We start from the raw sequence: 16,224 nt of genomic DNA on the forward strand, positions 1-16,224 counted from the left end.
TGCTCTAAAAGCTCTTTTATGGCCACAACTTCCACATGGGCTGGACCCCATTAGCACAGCTCTCCAACTAACAAAGCAAAGTAAGTGCATTGTCATTTTATTTCCAGAACTCCTAAGTGAGGAAACTGAGGCCCAGAGAAAAGAAGCAATTTGCCCAAGGTCACACATTAAGTCTGTAACTCGTGACACTTAAACTTAACTTTCCATGGCTTAAACCCAATATGAAAGCCTGAAGAGGATTTGGAGTTCCCATGAAAAACTTTGGGCAACAGTGATCCAGCTAGTGCCCAAGATCCTGAATTAGGAGATCTAAAACTTATTGGAACTGTCCTTGGACTTCTGTTCCATCTGAAATTCAGATATGCCACCCAATATAAACAGTTTTTTCTAGCCAATCGGGGGTGGGGGGGGGAAATAAATGTTTAATTTCATAAACACATGAAATTTTAAAAGAAAAAGAAAAAAAAAAGAATTCCCCTTTGAAGAAAGCCACCACAGTATCAGGTAACCCAATTATTTCCAATCATTTCCCTTACTATAAAGAAATATGAAAATGAAAATGACCAGTAAGTCTCGGTTTCCAAATTCCTAATTACTTACCAAAGGTTCCAAGGTACTGATATCTTTCAGTTTATTTCCACTTAAATTTAGGTGTGTGAGATTTGGAAGTTTTTCTGCCAACATGTCCAAACATCCAGAGATTCTATTGTCACTGAGCTCTAGCTGTGAAAGAAAATGCACACAAGACAAACACAAATATACGGAGAAACACTTATCATTAAGGTGTTCTAAAGAGCAAATACATTCTTAAATACTTACCAAGACCAAACAATCTCTGTTTTTATCAGTACTTGTATGTTCATTTCGTTTGATTAATCCCAAAGAAGTAGTTTATGGATTCCAGCAACATTTTGGGGGAGGAAAGACAGCATATGATAAGAAGTGTTGTGTTTTCTTAACCAGATGCTAATTATACAGCTTGTTCAAGAACTGGTCCCAAACAGCAGTGAATACATTTTCTAACCTAAAAAGTGGGTCACAGCAAATTAGAATTCTTTAAGAAATTGTAATATGCTATCCTTGCCAGGAAGGGAAACTGGTCCGTGCATTTTAAGGAGCTTACTGTGTGTGCCAAGCAAAGCTTGCGGTGCCCACTTGGAACCTATGTGGTCCTGTGCAGCCGCAGGCACACTGGGGAATTCTACATCTGGAATTTGCTCTGAAGGCCAGAAGAGTATAAGCCCCAAAACACACCCTTAAAGAAGTTCCATGACCTCAGGAAAGGGAGTGGGGCAACAGCTTCGGGGCTAATACAACCAACTCCCTGGAGGCATAAACCTGGCCTTTACAAGAACCTACTCTAATTTCTTAGCTGCAGGTCAAGTAACACAGCAAACCGTGTGCCAATAAAGGAAATGAGCTTCTGCAAGAAATAACAGAGTGAAAGATATTGGAGCATGAAAAGAGCATCTAATTCAAATTCTTCATCTTGCAGATGAGAAAACTTAGACCATATAGCTGGTATCAATCTGCTTTTTAAATGCCAACAACGGTAATTATATTAACCCTTACTTAGTACTTAAGTGTCAGATACTAAAGAAAGCACTAGAAATACTACATGATCACTTGATCTCACAATAAACCAATGGGATAGGTAGAATTATTACCCCCACTGACAAAGAAAATGAAATACAAAGAGACAGTGAAATATGCCAAAGAGCTCACAGCTGTTACAGTGGTAAACCTATGATTTGAAGCTGGGCAGGCTAGTTTCAGAAGAACCCATGCCCTCTGCACTATGCTGCGTACCTTGAACAGCATGAAAACATCATGTAATTTCATCTACAGCATGCAATGAAATAATAATGAGAATAGAGGAACTTTTAAATTTAAATAGTTGTTGAAAGAATGAGTTTAAAAAACAGTTCAAGCCCAATTAGTGTGGCTCAGTGGTTAAGCATCAACCTATGAACCAAGAGGTCACAGTTTGATTCCCAATCAGGGCATATGCCCAGGTTTTGGCCTCAGTCCCCAGTGAGGGGCATGCAGGAGGCAGCCAATCAATGATTCTCCCTCATCATGTTTCTATATCTCTCTCACTCTCCCTTCTCCAAAATCAATGCAAGTGTGTGTGTGTGTTTGTATAGATAGATATAGATATTAAAAATATAAGTCTGTAATCAACAAAGCCAAGAGTTACTTTTATTGAGATATTAATAAATAAAAAAATAAAAAGAGAACACTTATTTTTATTGGTCAGAATATCAATATATATGTAATACATCCTTTCAACAAGAATATCTTAGAGAGCAGAAATAACAAGGCAATCCCGCCAGAGGACTTAATGGCATATTTATTTTGAAATAAAGGCAATGTGTAAATTTAGGAAACCTGTGACATTTATACACCAAATTTCTTTCAGATCCTGTTTCGTATTATAAAACAAGCATTCTAGGGTAGGAAGAAAACTAAGTCCACATCAACTGTAAGAACATCTATCTGCCTTTGATAGATGTCTCCATTCCTCCCTCACTAATTCTACAAGTAACAAATTAAAATAAGACTTCAAAAAAAGGATTTGATAATGCCTATATATAGATGGTCATTGATACATTTACTTTCTGACAGTATACTGACCATAATAATTCAAGAAAATGTATCAGGATGCTAAGAAAATAGAACACAAAACACATACTACTAGGTTCTGCTAGCATCAAGTTTATGTAGATAGATAAAACCAGGCACCCTGAAACCCATGAGGAGTACCTGAGCATTTATTACCTAAATAAAGCAAATAAGTAAAAAGCATTTCTTGTTTTAATTCATGTACTAAAACAAAAAAAAACAATCCTCCCTCAGGACTCAAAAGCAAACTACAGGAACAGCCTACCTTTGTTTAAATTTGATTACAAATTTCTTTCTATGTGTATCTTTGTTTAGACAAAGTTTAAAATTAATTCCCTAATAAAGTGAATACCTAAACATAATCACATACCTTTCTGTATGCAAAAAAAATTAAAAAATTAAAAAAATAAAAGGCACTGTGTTAGGGAATAGAAGATATGGATTCTAGTTTTGGCTCTAGCATGAACCACTTTTGTGGGAGGCTTTAGGCAAATTACTCTATCTTTCTAAACTTACTGATGTGTCTGTAAAATAAGGGGCTAGGCTGGAAGATCAAAGTTTCTTCCAGTTTTGACATTCTGGAGCTCTGTGATAGATAAATATGGTTTTTTAAAGTAGGGTGTGGATTTGGAGGGCAATAGTGATTTGCAATTAGACCAATGAAGAGCTAACAACAGATCATCAGCTAGGATACAGAAATACAGAAACTTTGTTAAAATGGATTCTTACAGTAAGTCACAGCACATCTTAACATTTTAGTCATTAAAATTATGTAATGGGTTTGATTTATCAAAGACTATAAACCTGAAAAGTCTTTATGACTTAAACTCATCCTTAATCAACAAACAGAAAACATGAGTGACAGGCACCTGTGTTTCCTAAACCAGAGCATACTAAGAACAAAATGTATCTAAGATTATAGCAACAAATTTATAACTAATATTTATTTAGCATCCAACATGTATTATTTCCAAACACCATAATTCTGTAAAGTCAGGTGGTATCACCAGTTTACAGGTGAGGAAATTGAGCCTTACAAGGATTAAGTAACCTGCAGATCACTCATCAAGGAAAAGATAGAACTGGAATTCAATCCCAGATATGCCTAGTACCAAAGGCTATGTGCTTTCTGCTACATTAATTGCTTCCTTCCAGGTAAAACATGTATTTTTCCCTTCCTAGTATGGTTCTTTTTACTGTTAAAGAAAAAACACTCACCTTTTTCAATTTTGGTAGTTTGGGGAGATTTGAAACTGAAATCAAGTTTACATTTATTAAACTGAGGAACTCTAAGTTCACAAATTCAGCTGTTAAGCCCTCAATTTTTCCATCATCTGATTTGCAATTGTCCAGGACAAGTTCTCGAACCTATAGATGACAAAGGAAAAAAAAGGAAAAGACAAGCTTTCAGAAACATACAGAAACCCCCCCCCACACACACACACAAAAAACCTCTATAAATACCCAGCAAAAACACCCACTGATAGGGGCAGCCTTTAGATCACAGTTATAAATAAATGAAAAATGATTAAGCCTTTAGTAACAATATACTAATAGATACCAAGGGTGGAATGTTACACCACGCATAAAGATGTGAACTCTTTCTTTTCCAGAGACAGAAACTACACTTCATAAGATATAAGTGAAGAAACTGTATCTCCCCTATTTCTTTCCAAGTCTGTTCCCTTAGGGTAAGCATAAACTACAAATGCAGAGTGAAGGTACCCCGCACGCTCTTTTAGGCTGCGTCTATCTCAGGGCCCAAGAGATTGGCACAAGGAAAATAGGGAAGTCTTACTTTTCCTATAAAGATCACTAAGAGATGTTTGTTGGCAGCACTCTACATTTCCACTTGTGGTATTATTAATCTTTACTGAGATTATCTTGACACTTGGAATGGGTCAAGATGCAAAAGGCCTTAATTCAAAATAAAGATCAATTTAGTTATATGTGAGCATGACAGGCAAGAAATTGATAGACATTAAATTAAGTTCCTTTTTCAGACCTAAAATCTCCTTCTTTGGAGATCCTGAAATTCAGAACTCAAATTCATCTAAGGGTAACACATCTGAAGATTCTTGAATACTGATTTAATAACAGTCTACTGTGTGAATACTATAATAATCCTTATTGCCATTCTTGCTCTGTGGTTGTCTCTGAAACTTGCAATTTTGAACACGTTCTGATCAATTTACAGTGATGCAAATTAGTTTTAACTGCCAAAGGCATTCTTGCAGTGAATCTACCAAATTTAATAACATTAATCAAGCATGTATATGGGAGATGCTGATAGCTTTAAAATGAGGATAGGAGCTGGTGATCTTTATCCTCCCATACAGAATCCAAGGATCCTATTCTATTAATTGCTATCATTTATCGAGACTGTACTTGTTATTCCTGACACCACCACATCATTCCCCATTTACAGAGAAGGAAACAGATTTATGGAGTCTGTGATACCCACACCACCACCACTTCTCCTTTGCTTCTCCATTATTTCTCACTGCCCTATTTCCTACTCAAAAGCCCTGGTTTCAGTCAGGATGCATGCAGTCCTATTATACCGTTTTCCTTCCTTCCTACTTTCCTCTAGACATCTCTGCCATTCTTCCTTCTTCTGATGAAAATCAGCACATGTGAAAACCTAAGAGGTCAACTGAGAGCTGGACTATGAATACAGATGCCTGGCTCTGCCACATACAACCTGTGTGACCTTGGGCAAGCCACTTAACCTCTCTGTGCCTCAGTTTCCTCATCTATGAAGTGGAAAAAATATTACATACCTCATGGAGCTGTTGTAGTGCAGTACTTGGGACATAGTAAACTCCGAGGAAAGGAACTAGGGGAATGCTGTCTACTTTATTCATTATCTAGATGAAGTTTTTTTTTGTTTTTTTGTTTTTGTTTTTACTAGTAGGTATTCCTTTTGTATTAAACACACACACACACACACTCCCTAGCCAGTTGCTCAGGGGTTAGAATGCAGACCAAAGGGTCACAGGTTTGATTCCTGGTCAAGGGCAGGTACCTGGTTGCAGGCTCAATGGGCCCTGATTGGGGTATGTGCGGGAGGCAACCTGTTGATGTTTCTCTGTTATCTCCTTCTCCCTCCCTTCCATTCTCACTAGAAAAAATAAATAAATAAATAAAAAATAAAAAATAAAAAAAATCAATGGAAAAAGTATTCTTGGGTGAGGATTAACAAAAAGCAACAACAAAAAATCCAAAATATAAAAAAAAAGTTATTGCCACCACCCACTTAGAAGTATACTACCATGCTACTAAAATGGGCCCATTTGGTTTAGGGGATTTTCTATTGACTGAACCTGACAGAGAATCCAAATGATAATACAGAATGAAATTACCCCAATATGCCAAAAGCCAAGTAAGGAGGATTTAGCCATATTCAATCTTAAGCCATTTTGCCTCCCAGCTTACTGGGTGAAGTCACCTTTTATTTTTTTAAAAAAGATTTCATTTATTTTTACAGAGAGGAAGGGAAGATAGAGAATCAGGTACCTCCTGCACACCCCCTACTGGGGATGAGCCTGCAACCAATGTACATGCCCTTGACAGGAATCAAACCTAGGACCCTTCATCCCGCAGGCCAATGCTCGCTCTGTCCACTGAGCCAAACCAGTTCGGGCAAAATCACCTTTCAGACAATTTCTCTCAACCAATGAAATCCCACTTTAACTAGACTTATAAAAAATCTACTATAAAGCGCCGTAGCTGCTTTAGCTTGGTGGTTAGGGCCTCGGCCTGAGGACTGAAGAGTCCAGGGTTCAATTCTGGTCAAGGGCACATGCCTGAGTTGTGGGCTCAATCCCCAGTGAGGGCTGGGAGAGGTGGGTGCAGGAGGCATGAGGATAGGAGCTAGTGATAGCCGATTGATGATTCTCTCTCACCACTGATGTTTCTAACTCTTTTTCTCTCTCCTCCTCCTCCTCTCTGAAATCAATAAAAATATATATTTTTTAAAACTACCATAAAGCTTTTAAATGTGAGTGTACAGGCTTACTGAATCAAATTGCAGAGTAGAAATCAAAGAGGGGAAAAAAATGTTCAAGTGTTTCTTATTAAAAATTGTTCTTGATTTTTTTAGAGAGGAAGGGGGAGAAACATAGATTTGGTCATTTATTTATGCATACATTGGTTATGCATTCTTGTTATGTGCCCTGATGAGGATCAAACCCACAAACTCTGGTGGGTCAGGATGATGTTCTATCCAACAAAGCTATCCATCCTAGTCTGTTAAAGTGAGTTCTAATTTGCAGGCTTAGCTATTGAGTATAGCTGATGGAGCAGAACTGAGGTTCTGGTTTAGAGAAATGGGTACCATGTAGCTTGATGGAAATAGAAAGGAGCAGCTTGTTGAGGGAGGTGTATAAGGAGTAACAAAAGGGATAAAAAGTTTAAGTCCTATGGGATCCCTAGGGAACTGAACATGTGGTACAGAGTTCAGGGGAAGTCTGGATTATAAATTCCATATTTGTGAGTCACCAGAATGGACAGTAGGAAGAGGCTGGAACTCAGGGAAAGGACTGAGGATGGAACCCTGAGAGACGGAATCTTGCAAAGCAGACTTGAGAAGAATCAGGGGATACCCAAAAATGAAACATTAGGTTGAAACACTCAGAAAGGCTTATGAAAGAAGGCACAAGAAGTGATTGAAAAAAATTAGAAAACTTAAATGCCCTTAACAAGGAAATAATTTCCAGGATACACTATGGTATGAAAAATGTACAGAATGTGTTGTTTATGTAATATATCACACATTCACTTTCTTATCTAGAAAACCCCAGGGACTGAATGGAGGAACCACCAGAACGACCAGTTGCTATGATGTGCACTGACCACCAGGGGGCAGATGGTCAATGCAGAAGCTGCCCCCTGGTGGTCAGTGCGCTCCCACAGTGGGAGAGCCACTCAGCTGACTGGGATGAGTGGCACTCCCAGTGGGCTGATCCCTGCAGGCCGTGCCCCCCACCAATGCATGAATCCATGCACCAGGCCTCTAGTCCTATAAAATAAAAGCATACTATGCAAATTGACTGGATGGTAGGATAACCAGTTGTAGGGGAGCGGTCGGTGAGCAGGCAGTGCCAGACCAGCCAAAGCAAGTGCCAGTGGGCAGAGAGAGTGGACGGCAATGGGGGGGAGGGTAGGTGGTAGCAACCAATGGAAATGGAGGGGTCATGAGGGTGGGGGGCCACCTGGTCACCTCCTGCAGAGGGAGGCTGGCCACAGCAGCAGCAGCAGAGTAATTGGGGCAGCACTGCTCCCTGACCAGCTGTCCCATCGCCTCCCAGAGGGAGGAACTGCAGCTTAGGCCTGTTCCCCGGGCAGAGCAGGCCTAATGCACCAGGCCTCTAGTATGAACTTAAAATCTCACAGACATAATCTCTCAGAGAAAGTAGCTGGGAGACTTTTCTCTAAAACCTTATTTTGTACTTCATTGATGAGAATGTTAACCTTTAAAAAAAAAATAAAGGTAAAAAAGTCACTGCTAGTATTTTAAAGTACCGCACAGGGGTTTGTGTAAAGATTGTAGGGGACTGAGCAGATGATTGAACGAGAGAAAACTTGGATCTAAGCATAATCAACTTTCTGATCATAAACATACATTAATGGAAAGCATATTAATGTTCATTACTATTGATATTTTGGTGGTTTTTTTTGTCTTTGTGTATTTTAAATATAGGCAAGATAAAACTGTATGACTTAGCATACTTTGAAATAACTCTGCTCTGGCTAGGTAGTTCAGTTGGTTAGTGTCATCTCAAAATGCCAAGGTTGAAGGTTCAATCCCTGGTCAGGATACATAGAAGGATCAACCAATGAGTGCATAAATAAATGGAACAACAAATCAATGTTTCTCTCTAAAATCAATTTAAAAAAACAACTACAACTCTAAATATCTGTTAACAACTAAATAAATTAAAGTGTATGGATGTAGCATAAACTACAATCCTCCTTGTAGAACACAGTTCCAATCTTCCCTATTATAAAAAATGCCATATCTTATGTAAAATCTCTTCTGTAATTAGGATTGTTTCCTTAAAAGCTATTGCGATGCAAAAGAATATAAACATTTGACAATATTATTGAGTTATGAATTCTTTATTTAAAACTCTTCTTTTTAATGCTTTTTTTTTTTTTTTTTTTTTGGTGACCTTTCTTGGTACATGAAAATTCTAGGTATATACATTTATACTTTTCTCGAGGATATTGTTTTTACCATAGTAAGGAAAAATAAACACCCTAAAAGAGACATTTATAAAAACAAGACAAGCCATAAAATACAAATCATCAATATGGTAGACACTAAAAAAAAAGAGTTCAATTACAAGGAATATTTTTAAAATGAGACATATCATTCTACTCTTGTTGGAGGCAGGGCAACTCTAAATGTGCAGAACACAGCTAGGATAGGCACCAATATAAGGTGAATTTATAAGTGGGAGAGCAAGAAGTTCAGGGAATGTACAATGAGACCTTTAATTTTCTCCATGAGTAAAAGGCAACAGAATTTACTGGAGTGAGTAGGGCAGAGGGCTGTATGGCTCAGTAGAAAAAGCATTTCTCTTCACTTTTCTAGGAAGGATAAGGATGTAAAGGAATGTGCTACCCTCCCAGAACAGGGCTCCAGAGGCGCACAGTAAGAAGACAGAGCAGAGTGAGAATCACTGCAGAAAGCAGACATCAAAGGAGGGGTCCCACTCAGTGCTGAGCCAGAATATGACTCAGGAAAGCCTTCCATCAAGCAGTCTTCTAGCCTGTTTAAAGTTCTAAATGAAACTTTGGTGAAGCCCTAGCCAGTTTGACTCAGTGGATGGAGCATCGGCCCCAAGGGTTCTGGGTTCTATTCCAGTCAAGGGCATATGCCTGGGTCCAACACGTAGGAGGCAGCCAATCAATGATTCCCTCTCATCACTGATGTTTCTCTCTCTCTCTCTTCCTCTCTGAAATAAATAAAAAATGTATTAAAAAAAAACACCAAAAACACAAACCTTTGGTGAAAAGTTATCTTCTCTCTGGCCCTGGGTCAGCAGCTTTTGAAATAACTAAGCCTCATCTCAAAATACCAAGGTTGTAAATTCAATCCCTGGTCAGGACACATACAAGGATTAACCAATAGTTGTGAATTGATCCAGATTACCTTGCAAGGGAGAGCATAACTGTCCAAGAGTTTGCATGGGGCCCAGGTGGTGTGGCTCAGGGGTTGAGCATTGACCTATGAACGAGCAGGTCACAGTTCAATTCCCGGTTAGGGCACATGCCTAGGCTGTGGGCTCAATACCTGGTTGGGGGGGGAGGGGGGCCCGGCATGCAGGCAGCCAATCAATGATTCTTCTCATTATTGATGTTTCTCTCTCTCCCTCTCGCCTCCTCTCTGAAATCAAAATATGTATTTTTTAAAGCGTGTACATGGGCATCGTGTGTGTTTGTGGGGGAGGGGGAGTGATTGATAGGCATTGCCTCCCAATCTAGATCTAGAATACACAGGAGGTTCTAATCAAGGAGAAACGACCCTCATTCTCCCTTCTTATGCCCCAAATCTTCCATGGCTACTACCTAAAAAGAGAAGGTTGGGCAGACACTTATACATTTGTTTATACAACTTAGAGAAGCTATTTGGTCCAAAATAGTTAGTAGGCCTTTGGCTCAAAAATAGATGTTTAACTTTTGGGGTCAAATTCACGCTTCTTCATACCTCATTTTCCAATTAAATATGAATTTAAAGTATAAACACTTGAGAACTAAAACAAAAAATCCATTATTTCCTATTTAAACCGTTGGGTTTTTGTTTGTTTTTCTGTAGCTATCAGCAAAACACTGGTGTTTTCATTGAAAAATTTGAACTATACTTTAGCCTATTTATGGGGACTGGAACTGGGAGCCACTAAAGATATTAAGCAATTTCCCTTCCACCCTCTCCAATTTGCTCTCGTCTTCCACTCCTCTTGCTGCACTAAAGAGAGAGAGACAGAGAGAGACAGAGACAGAGAGACAGAGAGACAGAGAGAGAGAGAGAGAGAGAAGTTTTACCTAACTGGTTGGGGTAACTTCCCCAATTACAAGTTAGTTATCTTTGTCACAAGAGCGGAGGGTGTGTGTGTGGGGGGGGGGGAAGGGGGGGATATTATGGAGAAATTAAAGATCATTTTAAATTACCAATTACTTTAATTAGAAAATACAGCCCTAGCCGACTTGGCTCAGTGGATAAGAGTGTTGGCCCATGGACTAAAGGGTCCAGGGTTAGATTCCCACAGTTCCCAGTCCTGGTCGGGATGCATGTCTAATTTATGTCTCTCTCTTATTGATGTTTCTCTTTCTCGCCCCTCCCACCTTCAACTCTAAAAATTAAATGGAAAAAAAATATTATCGGGTGAGGATTAGGAAAAAATATTTCATAATTATTGTACTAAGTGAAATAATCTGAAATGGTAGAAAAAGTAACTCCTGCTACTCTTGCTAATTTCCATTCTTCTAAGTTAACCACTGTTCAAACCTTCTACCCCACTGTTATTTTATTTTAAAAGAATGTTTTCAAATTAACAATAGAAAAGATTTATATTAGTGGTTCTCAAATGTGTTTGGGTGGTAGAAGTAATGGCATGAAGTAAACATCTATATCCTACTCATGGGTAAAGGGAACCATTCTCAAAAGAAATTTGGGCCCTCGCTGGTTAAGCTCAGTGGAGAGAGCGGTGGCTTACAGACCAAAGGGTCTGGGGTTTGATTGTGGTCAAGGGCATGTACCTTAGTTGCAAACTCCTTCCTGGCCTATGCCCTGGTTGGGGTTCATGTAGGAGGCAACCAACTGATGTGTTTCTCTCTGTCTTTCCATCTCCCACTCTCCTTAGAAATCAATGGAAAAATGTCCTCGAGTGAGGATTAAATAAAAAAATAAATAAATAAATAAAAAGCAATTTGGTAGAAGATATTCACTTTATGAGATGCTCATTTTAATACCATTTAAATGGCAAAAAACAAACGAAACAAACAAACTTCTAACGATTCCATGGGATGATTAAATTACAACCAATGCAGACATTAACAGTAAGGCTATAATAAAATAATTACATAGAAAGATAAAGATGTTTGCTGCATTTTATTTACATAACTAAATAAATGCTAAACATCAGAATGTCTAAACTGTAGAATGGGCATGTATGAAATTTCTATTTTTAAATTTTTGCTTCTCAATATCTACTTTTTTAGCTTATTTATATCAATTTTTCTTTAATGAATATGTATTACTTATACAAGGGAAAAACCCAGTTAGCTGCTGTGCACCCAATCATAATATCCCATTGAGCTCAAAATTACATCAAAAGAGACAAAACAATAGATACCAAAAGTTGGGAGAAATGTGAGGAAAACCTAAATTTTTTCCCAGTAAATTGGGACTAAGGAAAGACTATTCTTATTTACGGCCCCTGAAATATCTCAGTCTAGCAAACAGCTCAGCACGTTCCACAGGGGCACTGACTGTAACCACAGGAACTGGTTGGCTTTCTAACTTTGAAGGAAAAACTCAAGCAGAGCTATTATCAGGCTACCTGTCCCTAGATGCAGAGTTAATAAGGTGTTTGTACCAGCCATTTATGTGCTGGATATGGTAAGTTTTAGGGCTGTACAATTTGTTCTCAGTTAAGTACAATACAAATATTTTACATAAAACATTTCCTATCCTTGCTTATAGTTTTAAATGATTATCATCCTTTCTTAACCATTTTTTCCACTATGAGAACACACCTCTAATATAAAGAGCTGTTCTGGACTTAGAAAACACTGAATTACACATATATGTTTAGTCCTCTCCCCCTCAGAGAAATTAATGTATCTGTGTTTGTAAAGAATAAGGCTATACTAATAGATGAACTGAACCTTTTATCTTGACCTAAGCCTTTGGTCAAGAACACAAGGTAAAGTGTTACCAGGATCTTCTGCAAACCCACAAATAAAATAAGAACAAAAAAGCCATATACCCTAAGATTTATGATCCAACTTCCACTTACCCTCCTCAAACACTTAGCTCTCACTAGATGATATTAAGGTCAACCATGGAATACAGTCTTAGAGACATTTAAGAGCTTTCTGTTCATACATTCAATGAAGAAAGAATTCTTCCTCCTTCTCCAAATGACAAGTCTTCAGAATCCTGAAGGCCAAACCTGCTTCCTAAGAGCAGGTCCCACTCAAAGATAAGGAACCATTTGGTTTTTAATGGAGTCTTCTTGGAACTTCTCATTTGCCTTAATAATGCTCGTATAAATATTTCCCTTTAAACTGCAGCATTTTTCTTTTTTTCCTGGTAAAGCCTTATTTAAGGTCAATGCTTTCCTCTCCTAAGAACCTAACTCCTACTGATCTCAGTCTCCCAATCAGAGTCCATTGGGGGAACCTTCTTTATCCCCACAATCTTAACCGGCTCCTATAACTCTCTCAAAACCCCCGACTTGCACCAGCGCAACAGGCGCCACAGGCATCTGAGGCCTCAGGGGGGAAGGGGCTGCAGCACTCTGCCGAGTTCACACTGCTTTCCCAGGGCCTGGCATATTGTTGGCACCCAAATATTTATTTAATAAGCCACTGGATTACTGTAGGCTAGTGCTGTCCAACAGAGTAGCTACTAGTCAGTTGTGGCTTATGAACACTTGAAATGGGGATCGTGCAACTGTCAAACCTAATTTTAATTAAATAGCCACACGACTCTAGGCTGTGGCAAGAGGGTAAGGCCTGTTGACTTGCACATAAATGTACACTTTAAAAAAGTAATGTTACCTCATATACAAAAAAAAATTCAATATGATACACAATGCAATATACAATGGTTATTAAAATTACCTAGGCATTTACAACTCCAGATAACACAGCTCTGGAGTTCCGCGGCGTGAGGCAGCTTAACCCTTCAGCGCACCAGCACGTGGCCCACACAAAATGTCTGACTGCGGAGCCGACGGGGCAGGCGTGACCCGGCCTCAACCTCAAAAGCCGGGGGGCGATCCACATGCCCCTGTCCTCGGACCCCACAGGGGCGCTCGGGGTGACCACGCGGCGGGGCGTCCCCCGCGGTGCCTTCGTGCCCCCCAGGACTCACAGCCTCGTGCACACAGGTCACCCCTGGCTCAATTCCCACAAGTTGGCAACTTGTTACTCCCGCAGCCTCCGGCTGCACGGAGCGCAGGGCTACCCCGGCCGGGCTCGCCGCTCACCCAACACGGGGGCTGGCCGAGGCGCCCAGCCGCGGAGGCCGCTGCACCCGCGGGGCGGGAGGAGAGGGGCAACTCTTCCAGGGCCGCCCGCCGCCACCCCGGCCGCAGCCCGCGCCCGCAGGCCTCAGGCGGCCGCGCTCGGGCATTGCGCGGGCAGAGGCCGCCCAGGCCGCCCGCACCCCGGAGCCCGGCCCGGGCGGAGCCGGCTCCTGGCATCGCCCTTTTAAGAATGGGGGGCGGGAGCGAGGACGGAGCGTTCCCGAGAGGAGAGAAGCCGACGGCGGAGCGCGCCTCCCGCCGGTGCAAGCCGAGCCCCGCGAGGCGGCAGGAAAGCCCGAGCTCCGCCGGGGCCACGGCGGAGGATAGGCGGGCGGGCGGGCGGGCGGGCGGGCAGGGCCGAGCCCGCAGCGGAGGGAGACGGGTGCCCGCCAACATGGCGCTGTGTCGGCCTGTGGCGCGCCCCGGCTGGCGCTGGAAGCCGCCGCCCGCCCGCCCGCCCACACCGAGGGGCCAGCCTCCCGGACCGACCGCGGCCCCGGAACCCGCCGCCGCGGAGAGGGAGCGCCAAGCCGCCGTCATAACGGCCGGCCCGGGCCGAGCGGGGCCCGCCCTGAGGGAGCGGGCGCAGGGAAGGCCCCGGAGGCGAACGGGGAGCGGGAGACATGGTGGGGAAAGTTTTATTTTTAGGCTTGAAAAATGGCGGGAACCGCGTCCTTTTTTCAAACTTGGCCCTCCCGGGAGGGGCGGCGGTTGCGCCACCTCCGCCGCCCCGGCTCGCCCCTCCCCCGCCCCGCGCGCGCCAGGCCGCGCCCGCCGGAGCCCGGGCACCGAGGGGCTTCCTGCCCCCCGCCTCCCGCGCCTCCCGGCCCCGGTCCCGGCCCCTGCCCCTGGTCCCTGGCCCGCGGCCACCGCAAGGCCTGGCTGCGAGGGCCACGTCCGCCCCCGCGCCCCGGCCCCTTCCGCAGCCGGCCCGGGGCGCGCGAAGCCCGGCCTGGGCCCCGCCGGGGCTAGCCGCGCGGCCGCTGGGCTGGGCTGGCCAGGTCCCGCCGGGCCGCGCACCCCGAGAGGCTGCAAACATGGCTCCCAGCGTTACACAACCCCTCCTCCCTCCCGCCCGCCCGCGCCACCGGCCACACGCACACGCGCTCCTCCGGGAAGGACCCCGGCGGGCGAGGAGCTCAAAGTTTGCTTCCCCGCCACCCGGCCGAACCTCCCCACACGGCCGCGGGGGCCCGCGGGCGCCAAAGAGTTAATGCCCGCGCGCCGGCTCCCCCTCCGCGCCCGCCGCCCGCCCGCCCGCCCGCCTTCGCCGTCCGAGCCCGCGAGCTGCGCCCGCCCTTCCCCACGCCGAGGCCGGAGCGCCCGCGGCCGGGGCCCCGCAGGTGGCCACCATTACATGCAAGTCATTGGAGGAGAGGGCGCCCGGAGGGGCGAGGGGGGCTCTGCTTACAGCTGCCGGGGTCCGGTTCCTCAGCTCCAGGTGGATCCTCTTCTTCATGTCCATGTTCCCCTCTTCCCCCCTCTTCAAACTTAACTTTCCGCGGCGGAGGCGGAGGGGGGAGAGGCGTCCCGGCCTGCGCAGCTGGGGCCGTCGGGAGGGGTCTGCTGGCGGCGGAGGCCGGCGGCGCGGTGCTGGGCGGCGGGCGGCGCGCGGGCAGGCGAGCGGAGCCCCCGGAGCCAAGTTACTCGCGGGAGCGAAGAGAAACCATGGAGGGAAAAGGGGGCTGGAGCGCGGCGCGGGCCTCACTACCGCCGCCCCCGGCCGCGGGCCGCACTGCGCCCAACCCGGCGACGCGGCGCTGGCGGCTGCTGCGCTCACTCGGCCCCGCGCGGCGCCGCTGGACTAGGCTGCCGCCGCTGCACCCAGGACGGGGCGGGGAGACGGAGGTGGGAGGGGGCGGGGAAAGGCGCCTCCCGGGGGACCCGAGCGACTTCCTCCCTCCGCTTGCACGTGGGGTGGCTGATGTAAGACCTTCCTCTGGGGGCTTCCCCGCCCCCCGCCGAACTGAGACCCCCGCCTCCCGGGGCCCACCGCGCTGCGCCCGCACGCGGGTCCCCGCCCCGCACTGGGACGTTTGCCCGGGGGGCTCGTGGGGAGAGGAGGATTTAGAGTCCGTCCGGCTTCGGGGGTCCGTAAGGCCAGGTCCGGCCGCGGAGAAGGCTCGGCCAGGCCAGCCCGACGCCCGCGGAAGTGGGACGCGTGGAGGGGGCGCGGGAACATTGGACTTGTCGGGTTCACCCTCGACTCCCCCACGATGTGAGCCAGCAGCGAGCCCCGCCGTCTACGGGGCCGGGGGGTCACGGAAGGACTAAGGGGACCCCAGTCGGGAGCGGAGTCGCGGTCACCCCGCCGTGCATCGCGTGGCACCGGGCG

General features: G+C 44.8%; 1 protein-coding gene across 5 annotated transcripts in view; it reads right to left on the reverse strand.

Annotated features, from left to right (window-relative positions):
* The window catches only part of ANP32B (acidic nuclear phosphoprotein 32 family member B), a 26,331-nt gene extending 10,638 nt beyond the window's left edge, over positions 1–15,693 (reverse strand). For 2 of the 5 annotated variants that reach the window (XM_045579971.1, XM_036433250.2), the window contains exons 1-3: positions 15,301–15,682; positions 3,844–3,993; positions 601–723 (exon numbers count right to left, since the gene is read on the reverse strand). In XM_045579971.1, the coding sequence (XP_045435927.1) occupies positions 601–723; positions 3,844–3,993; positions 15,301–15,354 (327 nt within the window). In that variant the 5' untranslated portion in view covers positions 15,355–15,682. Of the gene's footprint in view, positions 1–600; positions 724–3,843; positions 3,994–5,089; positions 5,135–15,300 lie in introns of those variants that run through there. The other 3 variants (XM_036433251.2, XM_045579970.1, XM_045579972.1) reach the window with 3 other exon arrangements.
* Between the last annotated feature and the right edge of the window lie 531 nt (positions 15,694–16,224).

The sequence above is a fragment of the Pipistrellus kuhlii genome, unplaced genomic scaffold, assembly GCF_014108245.1.
Source record: "Pipistrellus kuhlii isolate mPipKuh1 unplaced genomic scaffold, mPipKuh1.p scaffold_m20_p_12, whole genome shotgun sequence".
In the NCBI taxonomy this organism is placed as follows: Eukaryota; Metazoa; Chordata; class Mammalia; order Chiroptera; family Vespertilionidae; genus Pipistrellus; species Pipistrellus kuhlii.